This window comes from Palaemon carinicauda, chromosome 18, assembly GCF_036898095.1.
Source record: "Palaemon carinicauda isolate YSFRI2023 chromosome 18, ASM3689809v2, whole genome shotgun sequence".
Lineage (NCBI taxonomy): Eukaryota > Metazoa > Arthropoda > Malacostraca > Decapoda > Palaemonidae > Palaemon > Palaemon carinicauda.
The window spans coordinates 54,309,790-54,324,789 of record NC_090742.1 but is presented as its reverse complement, the minus strand read 5'-3'; the positions used below and the strand labels follow the sequence as shown (position 1 = coordinate 54,324,789).

The following is a 15,000-nucleotide window of genomic DNA, read 5'->3' as shown; positions in this document are numbered from 1 at the left end:
AAATGAGTATTTTTTTATACTTTTCCCCTCTTTTTTTGAGGTTGACTGATGAATTATGTCATATATTTCACTAGACAAGGAAAATGCTCGATTCTTATTATGAGTCATACTGGAATTTCTGAGAGGATGTGAACGTCCTAAAATGATCTATACTTTAGTTCACGTTTTCATAACGAATAGGGTTTTGTGGCAGCACGAACTCTCGTTACTTCTCGCTTCCTGCAAGTCATTTGGCGAAAGGGAATACGGCCATCCATGCAAATGTGCTTGTTGAGCCTTAAAGCAGCTTCTGAATTAGAAATGCGTGAAATTGGAACGTTTTGTGTGTGAGCAATTTCGATTTATTTCGCACAATATTGCAAAATTCCAACGTATTATTTCGGTAAGTGCCCTCTGCACAACCATCAGTTTGTACCTGTTCACGTCATTCTGGTTTTTTTCCTTAAGGGCGTGTCCCTTGCGAAGCTTATCCCCTGTTCCCTCCCATTACAATTTTTCTAAAGCTTTTACATTCCCTCTTAGTCCCCTTCACTCTGATTTTCTCATGCATTCTTAAATATGGAACCGTGTCTGTTTCAACATTGGGAGATACTCATTGTCTTCCGAAACACGCTTGGAAGAAAGACCATTCCCACAATGGCTCTCATATGATGGAAAAAAAGCCCCGGTAATCCCTTCTTCTTCACATTGTTTCCTGGAACCTTGACTGTTTACTCTCTTAGCAGCTGCACCAAGGCCTCGAGGGACTGATGGTTCGAGAATGAGCGGGGACTGGGGGAGGGAGGGAGGTAGGGAGGGGATCTCAAGAAGAAGGTGGAGCAAGACGGCAGAGGAGGATTGGGTTTTGTAAAGCGAACGGAAAATAAACTCTGAAGAAATTGAATCTCATTACCGATCACTGACAGATTTCACATAGGAGTTCTTCCTTTATTCCAACATCTTTTGATTGTAAATCAAATTAAAAAAGAAAAATAACTTGGGTTATTGGTATAGCAACCCCCCAAAAAATTCAATGTCTGTCAAACGATCTATATTTCAATATTTTTTTCTATTATATACGATTATAATCTGTCGAAAATCTCACCAAAGTTTACCTGTGCCATATGTATACATTTTGTTTTACTCGTTGTAATCCCACTTCCAGTCCTATTGATTTTTCGTCATTAACATGTCATTATAATTTTTTTAAGGCGTTACACAAACCTTTTCCCTTTATACAAAGGTAATGTAGAAAATCCTCTCACCCTGACAAGCATGTCATACTTTGTCAATCATATGAAGTTTAATTGGTAACTTCATATGTTTTGGTATTTTTTCATTCAATTTTTTTCACTATTTTCTTTGAGTAGATCAAAATGTTTTCTACTGATTGATACAAACCTAATAAATGCATGACAGTTTTTCCAACCCAGGTTTCGTATTTTCAGTTGTGATTAATTTTCAGCTGTGTCACCTTTGTAATGGTTATACAATATTTATTTTTTACATACTTAATTTTTGTAATTCAATCTATATATATATATATATATATATATATATATATATATATATATATATATATCTGTGTGTGTGCGTATGTGTGTGCGTGTGTGCGTGTGTGCGTGTGTGTTTGCGTGTGTTTGTGATCAAATCAGGTAACCTGTTTCGCTACATAATTTCTTCTGCATCAGTATTGTTACTACTACTACTGCTTTTAGCAACTGCAACAAAAAAGTAACAAAAACGACAATACCAATAATAAGAATAACTTGAACAATACCGATAAGGATACCGAAACGCGTATGTGTTTTAGAATGTACTAAATCAATATATATTTTCGCTTCAATTACAGAAGTTTCATTCCTTTGCTTCTCAAAAGTTCAAATCTGCGTAGGGAAGTACTGCTGTCAGTGCACCTCATGCGAAGCAATGTAGCATTGCCTAATGGTCTGCATGTTTTCTTAAGTTCCAAGCATCACCTGCTTTTTATCCGTCTACGCTCCTGTTTTCTCTCTTCCTTCTTGCTGTCCGACATCCTCTAACTTTTACTCCATGGTCCAACGACTGGGTTTTACCCAAGTTGCACTTACAGTCTGCAGTGGATGTACTACCAGGTCCAACGTGAGGTGATATTGCCCAAATTCATAAATTCAATCCAGTGATATTCAAGTTCATTTTTTTTCTTTTGTTTCTTCTTTTTACAGACGACCGTATTTGAACGGCAGGTGGGAAACCTAATAATCGTTCACATGTTGATATAATTATAAGCCATAACATAGTCTTCCCTGACCGGATGTATTTCATCCCAGACTACTCGCCATGAGTCGGCGCTTATCTAAAGAAATCAGAACGAAAACACTTCGAATTACCCAGTATATAGTTTTTTCCCGTTTTATCAATATATATTTTGAACTTATTTTAAGAAAAAAAATTTCCAATCTCCTCAGCTTTATCTTTTATATAAGAGGGTTCAGATGAAATTATGATTAATTTATTTCAAAATAGAACTTTAAAATTCATGAAAAGGAAAAAGAAAGTTCGAAATATTTCAGAATTTGAGAGATCCTATGCATCTATTTAATCTCTTGAACGTAGACCTATGGATGCTGAATCCTTTAATAGGGATCTAGGTAAAATTAGTGAACGATGCAAATTATGGGGCATGAAGTTGAACCTTAACGGGGAGAGAGGAGGGCTAAGGAGGTACCAACTAGTGGGGGACGAAGACGAGAGGGAAGCAGAGAATTAGATGCCGAAATAAGGTGAAGGATGATATTGAAAGAGGATGCCTTTAATAGAAGATATTGTAGAGGGCACATCAGGCAACCGACCCCTTAATGTAGGGATAACGGTGGGAGAGAACACAAAATATGATTGTTAGTAGGTCGAGTTCCTGTTTCGAATATTGTTCTCCTGTCTGGTCTTCAGCTGCTAACCCTTATCTTGATATTAATCTCATGTTATAGTTTGTATTTGACTGATATATTTGAACGTTCTTATTCATCTCAAAATATTTTGTATATTTTATTTATTACCATATATAATCTATTTGCTATTCCCTTATTTCCACTCCTCACTAGGACTGATTTTCCTGTTGGAACCCTTGAGCTTGTAGCATTCTTTTATTTCAAGCAGGGTTGTAACTTGACTGCTACTACTATTAACAATAATATGAGGAAATTAACAAAGCATTTGCTTAAAGGTATTTACATTCAAACATAAACACATCTGTAGGCATGCATTATTTCATTGATATCCAGACCGAAAACCTCCCTGAAAGAACCAATCAACGGAACTCAGATCTTTCAAAGGAGATCAACTACAGTAAGCTCATTATAGCTGAAGCGGTAAGCAACGCCCTCAAGGGGCCCTCGTTGAACATTTAACGTGGTTCTAACTGCAATCTAACCCACAGTAGAAAGCGAGCTCAAATTAAAGTGGGAAGTAATGGAGTGGGATGTCCTGTGGCATCTGAAATCATGCCCTCTTCCGAAAGAACGTCGCCTCTTGGAGATGGCCGAGGAGCACACTGCTGCTGCCACGTGACCATTAACTCATGCAAGACTGGTCACCAAAGTGGTCTTGACTGCTTAACCCGTTGAACATATCGTCTCTGTAATAGAATATGTATTTTTATAACATTTGAAATATCATTATTTAATTAATAATCACAATGTTATCTGAACCCTCAAATATAAAAGAAAAGTGAATTCTAAAATAACGTAGATTAGTAATCACTTGATAAAGACAAAGGGTTGTTAAAAAGTGCAGTAGTGAAAGAATAGACTAAACAATCATCCTTTCTTTAACCTAAGGCTAGTCTATGAAACTAAATTACGTGGAATCCTATACAAATCACATTGACGGCAATGAAGAAATTGTCTTCAAAGAAAATGGCATCGGATGGAAGCTGTCCCAAAAGTATATATATATATATATATATATATATATATATATATATATATATATATGTATATATATATGTATGTATATATATATGTATATATATATGTATATATATATATATATACATATATATATATATATATATATATTAGGGCGCTCTCAGCCAATGCGGGTTCGGTGCTGAGTGGTGCAGAGCTGGGTGCTGTATTTTGACACAGATCGTCCATTGCCTGCCACATTACCAGATCTCCTTAGGTTCTAAGATATGGTGTGGTGCTGGATCTCTTTTCATCAAAAGGGATAGATTCCATAGGGATATATATATGCAGTATATATATATATATATATATATGTGTGTGTGTGTGTGTGTGTGTGTGAGTGTGTATTTATGTATGTAAGCCATAAATACCTCTTAATATTGAATTCACTCTGCCTCGGGATCAAAGACCGAAGGGAGAATTAGCTTCATAAAAAAAGCTTTTGGTTGACCGTGGATTCGAACACGGACAAAGGATACAGAGGTTCCAGTGAATTGCCACCGTGCCACGAAGATTGTATATTTGTGGCCCCGTGATAAGTCACTGGAACCTCAATTTTCTTGGTCCGATTTCGAATCCACGGCTAACCAGAGGATATTATCATAAAGTTAATTCCCTCTTGGGTCTCTGATCCCGAGCCAAAGTAAATTCAATATTAAGAGGTATTTATAGCTTATATGAGTGTGTGAATAAACACAATTAAATGTGACTAATTATCATATATATATATATATATATATATGTATATACATATATATATATATATATATATATTTATTGTAGATATACATATGTCTGTATGTCACAAACTTATTTTCTTTCAATGGATGTTAACCTGGTTCTCAGCAAAAGTGCCATCACTTCCAAGATTAGATTACTAGCATCAAGTCATATATATATATATATATATATATTTATATATATACATATATATATCTATATATGCATATATTATATACATATATATATATATATATCTATATATGCATATATTATATACATATATTATACAGTAGGTATATATATAGTATATATATACATATATATATATATATATATATATAGGCATATATATATATACACATATATATATACACATATATACATATATATATATATATATATATGTATATATATGTATATATATATATATATATATAGTATTTACGCATAGTATACATTAGGTGTATATATATATATATATATACATACATATATACATGTATATATATATATATATATGTATATATATACAAATATACATATATATATATATAAATATATATATATATATTTATTTATATATACATATATACAATACACACACACACACACACATATATATATATATATATATATAGTATTTACGCATAGTATACATTAGGTGTATATATATATATATATATATATTCAAATAAGCCATATATATTTTTGATACATTAACGTCTAAATGTGCAAAATTTATCATATATATATATATATATATATAGATATAGATATAGATATAGATATATATATGTATATATATATATACATACATATATACATGTATATATATGTATATATATACATATATATATAAATGTATATATATACATATATGCATATATATGTATATATATATATATATATCTATATATATATATATATATATACTTATGTATATATACATATATACAATACACACACATATATATATATATATATATGTATATAAATATAAATATATATACATTTATAAATACATACATATATATATATATATATATATATTGCTAAGACTCATATAGTCAGCCTCTTATTGAACCAACTTTTTAGTTTGAAAGTAACAATAGTTTAAAGTAAAATAAAAATGATCTCATCATTAGCAAATTTTAATATTGAGGCCAAGAAATTAAGTATCTGAAGTAACTAATAAACCTATTACGATTCATAAATTCTTTTCTGTCGTGTTATTTTGTATATTAAGATATATAGGGCCAATTCAAAATGAAAGCAAGTGTTTTTCGCTAAAAGCATCTTGCTTACTTTTTTTCTCTTTTTTAATCGAAGTGTAACTTGTGTTGCAGGGCTCAGCACATGAGGGACTACCCGGATTACAAATACCGACCCCGCAGGAAGCCCAAGACACTGAAGAAGGATGGATACCCATACAGCTTCCCTTACCTTCCCACTGCACTAGATCCTTTAAGGTAAGACAAGAACGTTATACCAGTATTCTCATGAAATTCTTTTTATAATTCGTGGTAAAGGAAATAGTGTAAAAGCTAGAGATAAAAATTATTTTTTTAAAGTTTAGTGTGTGTCTATTTGAGCGTCAAGAGTTTATGAACGTATAAACATTGCCTTTCTCTGATTCTGTCTATATAATTATTTGTGAGATTTCATATGCATCATCCTTGCCACCCTCTTCATTGTACCCATTGTATTTAGGGAAATGAGGTTAGACTGTAATGCACGAAATCAGCGAATAATAAAATGTTATCGCTCCGATATTTCAAAATTCATTAGTGCCCACTCGAGCAACATGAATGTTCTATATCAGAATTGTCTTCAAGCAATATAATATTCTCAATGTACTTTGCTTTAATGACTTCTAATCGCAGCGAAGTGGAATTCGCGTGTTTTCGTTAATGAAAGAGTAATTTCAGTGCACTTTTTGTCTTCGTTCCCCTCTATTGCCATTGAACCCATAATTCCTCTATTTGGTTCTCTTGTTATGATGATAATCAGCTTCCAGTAAGCCCCCTCCCTCTTATGTAAAGTGCCCTTTACGGTGGTTTCCCCTCTCAATCTTTATTTAATATAAAACTCTCTCTCTCTCTCTCTCTCTCTCTCTCTCTCTCTCTCTCTCTCTCGTAGAATATGTTATTTATTCATTTACCTGTTACAAGGCTGTCTGCCTTGTCATTAACCGTCCACGGTACGTACCCTTGGCCATAAGGCCTAATTAATTCCACAAACACGTGTTTCCTTCCTCGTAGAACGCCCACAATTTCTTGGTAATAGTAAATGTCCTGGTGTTGATTTTCGTAGTAAATCTTACTCCGCAATACACCCTTCAACCCTTCACCCCATCTTCTAGCGTCGCGCTTCCCTTTCCCTTCATAACTTTCCTCAACCATCAAGGACTACCTACCTGGCCAAAGTTGCTGGTCCCCGGCGCCTTTCTACAGTAGCGTCTCAGCATCTGTTGTCGCATCTTTGATTGATCTAAGGATTGATGGTCGGATAGGAAGATAACGAGCCGTTGAGTCCACTGACTGACTGACTAATTAAAATGAGGAGAGGCGATAGCCCGTTTGACGCCCTCTCCTACCAAGTGATGGTTGGTATTGACCAACAACGAAAATGGCTGTCACTCTCCCTGTTACTTGACGTGTCCGGCTATGTCCGTTTCTGTCCATCTCCACCTAGCGCTGTCTGTCTCTGCCCGTCACTTCTTTTCTTCTTCGGTTCTCTCTCTCTCTCTCTCTCTCTCTCTCTCTCTCTCTCTCTCTCGTCATTTTAATTTGGATGTCATACTTATTATCTCAAATATTTATTTCTTATTTAAACAAATATTGTAGTTATTAGTTTAAGTATGCATTAAATGCATGCATATATGGATATATATATGTAAAATACTATATATATATATATATATGTGTGTGTGTGTGTATATGTATGTATGCATATATGTATACACGCACACGCACACACACACACACACACACATATATATATATATATATGTATGTGTGTGTATGTATGCATATATGTATACACGCACACACACACACATATATGTATATATATATATATATATATACATATATATATATATATATATGTGTGTATGTATACATATAAATATATACACACATATATATATATATATATATATTGGCTATATGTAATTTATATATATATATATATATATATATTCATAAATTATTATTATCATTATTATTATTATTATTATTATAATTATTATTATTATTATCATTATTATTATTATTATTATTATTATAATTATTATCATTATTATTATCATTATTATTATTATTATTATTATTATTATTACTTGCTAAGCTACAGCCCTAGTTGGAAAAGCAAAATGCTATAATCCCGAGGCCTTCAACAGGGAAAATAGCCCAGTGAGGAAAGGAAATAAGGAAACTACAAGAAAAATAATTAACAATTAAAATATTTTAACAACAGTAACAACATTAAAATGAGTATTTCATATATAAACTATAAAAACATTAAAAAACAAGAGGGAGAGATCTAAGATAGAATAGTGTGCCCGAGTATACCCTCATGCAAGAGAACTGTACCAACCGTGTATATATTATGCTTGTATCTTCACTCTCCCCTCGCACTAAAAAGAACCTGAATAAACATGTATCTTTTTCTCACCGTTAATTGTTAACCGGTGAGGTATCAGTTGAACAGGAAATTTCCTGTTGCATTGACCCTGAAATAATGTATGTGTTTTTCTCACCGTTAACTGTTACCAGTACGGTGTCGGTTGAACAAGAAATATCCTGTTGCATTGAAGTTGAAATAATGTATGTGTTTTTCTCACCGTTAACTATCAACCGGTGTCAGTTGAACAAGAAATTTCCTGTTGCATTGAACCTGAAATAATGTATGTGTTTTCCTCACCGTTAACTGTTAACTGGTACGGTGTCGGTTGAACGAGAAATTTCCTGTTGCATTGAGTTTTTGTATATAAAGGCAAGTGTCTGTAATAAAGTTACTCAGTTGCTTTCATCCTGCCTTTGAGTCACAACCTTCTCTCGGCTCATCACATTGGTGACCCTGGAGCGACTCGCTCCTCCCGCCTTCTCACCCCCCCCCCACCCCTCACCGTTACTATGACGCCCTCAAAACATACCTTCTGCAGCAGTACTCGCCGTCTCCAGCCGCTCGTATAGCAAAGCTTTTTCAGCTCTCTCAACAACCGTTGGGGGGACCAAAGGGATTCGCTCGCCCTCAGGAAAATGACCAGTATCGCTCGCCTGCAACCTGCCGCAGACGGCTCTCTTTGTCAGCTGAACCTACTTCGTGCCCTTTGGATACACCGTATATCCGAACCTGTACGCGCTGCCATACCCGATGTCGATAGTTTACCCAAAAAGGTCTTGATGACCAAAGCCGACGCCCTTATGGACAGCCACTTCATGACCTTCAAAACCTCCATCAACGCCTCCACTCCTGACGAAGAGGACACCTATTCAACTTCAACTGAAGCTGAAGTGAATGCCATAGGACACACACGCCTATGAATGCCGTAGGACACACACGCCTATGAATACCATAGAACACACACGCCTATGAATGCTGTAGGACACGCTTATGAATGCCGTAGGACACACACGCCTATGAATGCTGTAGGACACACACGCCTATGAATGCCGTTGGACACACACGCCTATGAATGCCATAGGACACACACGCCTACCCCGTGACAAGCCGGAGCGGCAACAAATCCACCCATCATCCACGACTCGCTCGCATCCCAACCAACGATTTCTACAGCCACTCACTGCCGCTAATCGGCCGCAGTTTTTGCTACTACCACTCCAGATTCAGGGCGCCCTATTTAACATTTACAGTATGTCATTTTTAGGGGGGGAGGGGACCCATGTACCAACTGTGTGTCACACGATCGTACATAGTAACGACATTTCATTTTGTATATATATTATGCTTGTATCTTTGCTCTCCCCTCGCACTAAAAGGAACCTGAATAAACATGTATCTTTTTCTCACCGTTAATTGTTAACCGGTGTGGTATCAGTTGAACAGGAAATTTCCTGTTGCATTGAACCTGAAATAATGTATGTTTTTCTCACCGTTAACTGTTAACCGGTACGGTGTCGGTTGAACAAGAAATTTCCTGTTGCATTGAGTTTTTGTATATTAAGGCGAGAGTCTGTAATAAAGTTACTTAGTTGCTTTCATCCTGTCTTTGAGTCACAACCTTCTCTCGGCTCATCACAGAACTCTACCCCAAGACAGTGAAAGACAGCGGTACACAGGTTATGGCACTATCCAAGATTAGAGAAGAATGTTTTGATTTTGGAGTGTCTTTCTCCTAGAAGAGCTGCTTACCATAGCTAAAGAGGCTCTACTACCCTTACCAAGAGGAAAGTAGCCACTGAACAATTACATTGCAGTAGTTAACCCCTTGAGCGAGGAAGAATTATTTGGTAATCTCAGTGTTATCAGGTGTATGAGGATAGAGGAGAAATAAGTGAAGAATAGTCCAAATATTCGGTGTATATGTAGGATAAAGGAAAGTGAGCCGTAACCAGAGAGAAGGATTCAATGCAGTACTGTCTGGCCAGTCAAAGGACCCAAAGCGGTAGTATAGTATATATGAATATATATATATATACATATATATATATATATATATATATATATCCCTTTCTAAGTGGGGATACCTTAACATGGCGAAAGAGTTTGTGTATCGTCATGATCAGCAGAGCTGTGCTAGTCATGACCACCCATACCAAGTTAGTTTGCAGTAAGCGATCAAACGAATTTTCCCACCGTCACCAGTCCGAAGTTGGCCAGCGTGGTGATGAAAACTGGCCAAACCCCAGACAAAAATAAAGTCAAGTCTGAGTCCTTTCACCTGCAGCTTACTAGAAACGGCTGCATTTGTTGATGTTGTTATTGTTGTATAATGTGTATATGTATATATATATGTATATATATATATATATATATATGTGTGTGTGTGTGTGTGTGTGTGTATGAATATATATGTGTGTATGTATGGAAATGTCTTTATATATATTCCTGGATATAAATTTATACATATTTATATTGATATATCTATGTGTGTTTGTGTATGAGAGTGTGTGTGTATAAATCACGAAAGTTGACAACTGCTATATGTATTTTCACTTTTTCTATTGTAGTTATAATACATCCTGTATATATATATAAATATATATATACATACATACACATATATATAAATGTTATTACACACACACACACACATATATATATATATATATATATATGCGGGATACTGATTAAGATCATGGCCAGAAAAAAACTTTGGTTATATTTTCATATATTTGATTGCTTCGATCAATAGAGTGCAATATAAAGTTAGAAAATATTAATAGCTTACGCTATTTTAAAGAAAAATCACCAGAAAATCTAATATCTCGAAGCACATATCTCTAAAGAAATCTACAAATTTCATAAATTTCAATTTTTTGGAGCAACCCTTACCTCCGTGTTACAGACTATTTATTCAAGTAATTATGTACTGTCGTAATGTAAATATCGGTTTTGTGTTAATTTTTTTTTCACATTGTCATTAGAATATAGAGAAACGAGTCAGCTTTTACAGTACTCAATATTCCGTTTTTCCTATATACTGATCATAGGCATGCTATATTATTATACATACACGAGTATATACAAATTATATGTATGTATATGGATACGTACAAGTGTGCGTGTATTTGAACTTTTTTGTATGTATAACTATGGATATGTATATATGAATATATATATATATATATATATATATACACACACATATATGCATATATATACAGTATATATATATATATATATATATACAATATGTATGTATGTGTGTATGTATATATATGTATATATAAATATATATACACATATGTATATATATACATACATATATATATATGTATATATATATATATATATGTGTGTGTGTGTGTGTGTGTGTGTGAGTAGGCTCATCTAATTTACATACATATATGGATATAGATATATTTGTGAAGTATCTATTTACGAATATACACATGCATGAATTTATTTTATTTATATTGATATATGTAAATGTACAGTACTACGATATGCGGTAGGAAGTGTAAAATGGATATAACAAATTTTGGAAGATAATTAAAGCTCTTATTGATATAGAAAAAGTGAAAGTATTTTCTCCAAATGGCTTGGAAGACCTGCCTATTTCAATTGTCATCCGAAGAAACTTTTGTCCTCTTGTCCTCTCAGAAGGAAAAGGCTCTTCCAACACACGTGACTATTTTTTCAATGGCTTTATTCCATAAAAATTTGCGTCTGTTTACTGTTATTGTAGCAAAATGATATCTTGATGTATAGACTAAACTGGTCTGGATTTACATTATATTTTCATTTATCCCTGTATAGATATATATATATATATATATATATATATATGTAAATATATATATATATATATATATATATGTATATATATATATATATATATATATATCGATATAAATATCGATATGTATACATACATGTAGAAGACATTAGTTCACAAAGTCCTCAGACATGCCGTTAATCATGTTTGGGGATTGGCCATTTCATTCCCACACTGCCCACGGCGGATTGGTGATGGAAGACTTTAATCTAATCACTCACAGCAAACCAACCTAGTATGGGTAGGGATGACTAAGATAGCTTTACCAATCATGATGATTCACATACCCTTTCACCACAATAAGGTATCCTTACTAAGAATAAGGACACGCCTGAGGTATTTGTCCTGAAGTGAACTAGAAACAGCTCTATTTGTTGTGTGTGTATATATATATATATATATATATATATATATATATATGTATGTATATATATATAATATACAACAAGCTTAGATACAAAAAGAGATAGGTAAAGTGAAAATATAGTGTGAATCATAACTAGTCTCGCCATATATTTTTCAAGATGTAAGACTAAACTAGTCAGGATTCACTCTGTAATTTTATTTATCCATATATACAGTATTTCCATAAAGATATACATAATATATAATACACACACACAAACACACACACACATATACATGTATATATATATATATATATATATATATATATATTGCATGTTGATGTGGAGTGTAGTGTGAATGATGAACATAAATAGATGATAAGATCGATTTTGTGGTGTTAGAAGAATTAGTAGGGTAAGAAATATGGAGATATCCAGTCCCTGGGGTATAAAGATCAGGATAGCGGAGTAAATGAATTATACTATTTTGGTCATACAGGATGAATGGACAAAACACATTAATGTAGATAGTATATGAATCCTGAATGTCAATATTTAAGAGGTCTAGAAAGGGTTGGCCTTATCGCGTGAAAGTTGTATTCGGGAATTATACTGGAAGGGTGATTGCAGAGTTTGGGTATTGGTGCTAGACATGTTTCTGATGCTCCTCCTGTGTGGATGCGTGAAGCAGTTAAAGGACGATTGGGCCTGTTATTTCCTTTGATATTCTGTGGAACCATCCCTGTTAAAGCCCATAAATATATATATATATATATATATATATATATATATATATATATATATATATGTATATAATATATATATGTGTGTGTGTAAATATACATATATACATACACACACACAAATATATATATATATATATATATATATATATATATATATATATATATATATATATATCTCTAACAGGAGTGGTTCCACAGAAAATCATATATATATATATATATATATACACATATATATTTTTCTAACAAGAGTGGTTCCACAGAAAATCATATATATATATATATATATATATATATATCTCAAACAAGAGCGGTTCCACAGAAAATCATATATATATATATATATATATATATATATATATATGCATGTATATATATACATATATAATAATGTTTATATATATATATATATATATATGTCTATGTGTGTGTGTATGTGTGAACTGTGTGTTAGTGTTATGACGAAGATATAAAAATACAGTAGAGGAAAAAAAGAGATTATTTCAAGAACAGTTGTATCTTAAAAGATATGAGAGGGAGTAGACTTACAGGAGGTTGGATAGTTCATTCGAGAATAAATTGATATAAAAAGATAGGACGTAACAATAACAGGATATAGAAAAAATCAAAATTCAGGGTGACAATAATTTATAAATGGAGAGAGACAGATTGATGAACAAATAGATATCGGAAGGAAAAATATGAATTAATGGATGCTTAGACATGTGTTGATATAGAAACCATTTCAATGATTTATTTAGTTTGGAGAGCAGAAGAGAGACAGGGCTTTGTGATGCAAAACCTAAAAGGGTTATAGTAGCACTGAGGATACTTGTGGGAAAGAAATAACACCAGGAGTACATGATTACAAGAAAGATGTTACTATTATAGGGCTGTGGTGGCTTATTAGAAACGTCCTTGCCTAGCGTTCTGCTGGGCGGGAGATGGAATCCCACTCAAACTCGATAATTTCTTGTAGTGACTGCACCCTCACCATAGTTATGAACTAAGGATGGGGGTTTTGGGGGAGTCTGTAGGTCTACCTGCTGAATTATCAGCAGCTATTGCCTGGCCCTCCCTTGTCCTAGCTAGGGTGGAGAGCAGACTTGGGCGCTGATCATATGGGTATACAGTTGGTCAGTCTCTAGGCTTTTGTCCTGCTAGAGCATTGTCACTGTCCACTGCCTCTTCTATTCATGAGCCGCCTTTATAGTGATAGCACGATTAAGGAGTTGACTAGATATCGCATTGTATGTCTTGACTTAAAAAAAATGTCCCAAAGTAGTAGGGGAGAGGAATAATTATTTCATTGTATAAAGGTAAAGGTGACCGTGAAAATTATCGGGTATATTATTACTTACGATAACAGGGAAGGCATAAGGTGTACGATAGTATTTTCATTGAGAGAGTAAAGCAGAGGACAAGGGGGCTGACAGGGGAAAAACTATTAAGATTTCAGCATGGAAGTGAGTGGGAGGATCAAGTGCGTGTAGAAACAATAATATGAGAGATTTGAAAGTAAATGAATGTGTTGTATGTGGCATGTTTAAAGTATATATCAGAGTATATAGGAGTATATTAGAGTATATATCGCTATGACTGTTCAATATCTTTATAAATGTAGTGATACGACCTGTCAGAAAACGTCCAATAGATGTAGGCTCAAATTTCTGAAGTAATAAAGGATTTGTGAGTGTGGTGTGGAATGGTTTATACTTGCAGATGACACTGTTCTCATTAGGGATAGCAAACATAAGCTGCGGAGACTAGTAAGAGAGTTTGAATGGGTCTGC

The 15,000-nt window shown here is 33.7% G+C and overlaps 1 protein-coding gene across 2 annotated transcripts in view; it reads left to right on the top strand.

The window, feature by feature from the left end:
• The window catches only part of LOC137657070 (transcription factor Sox-14-like), a 148,829-nt gene that overhangs the window by 89,979 nt on the left and 43,850 nt on the right, over nucleotides 1-15,000 (top strand). For both annotated transcript variants that reach the window (XM_068391435.1, XM_068391434.1), the window contains exon 2: nucleotides 5,993-6,115. In XM_068391435.1, coding sequence (XP_068247536.1) covers nucleotides 5,993-6,115 — 123 coding nt within the window. The remainder of the gene's footprint in view (nucleotides 1-5,992; nucleotides 6,116-15,000) is intronic.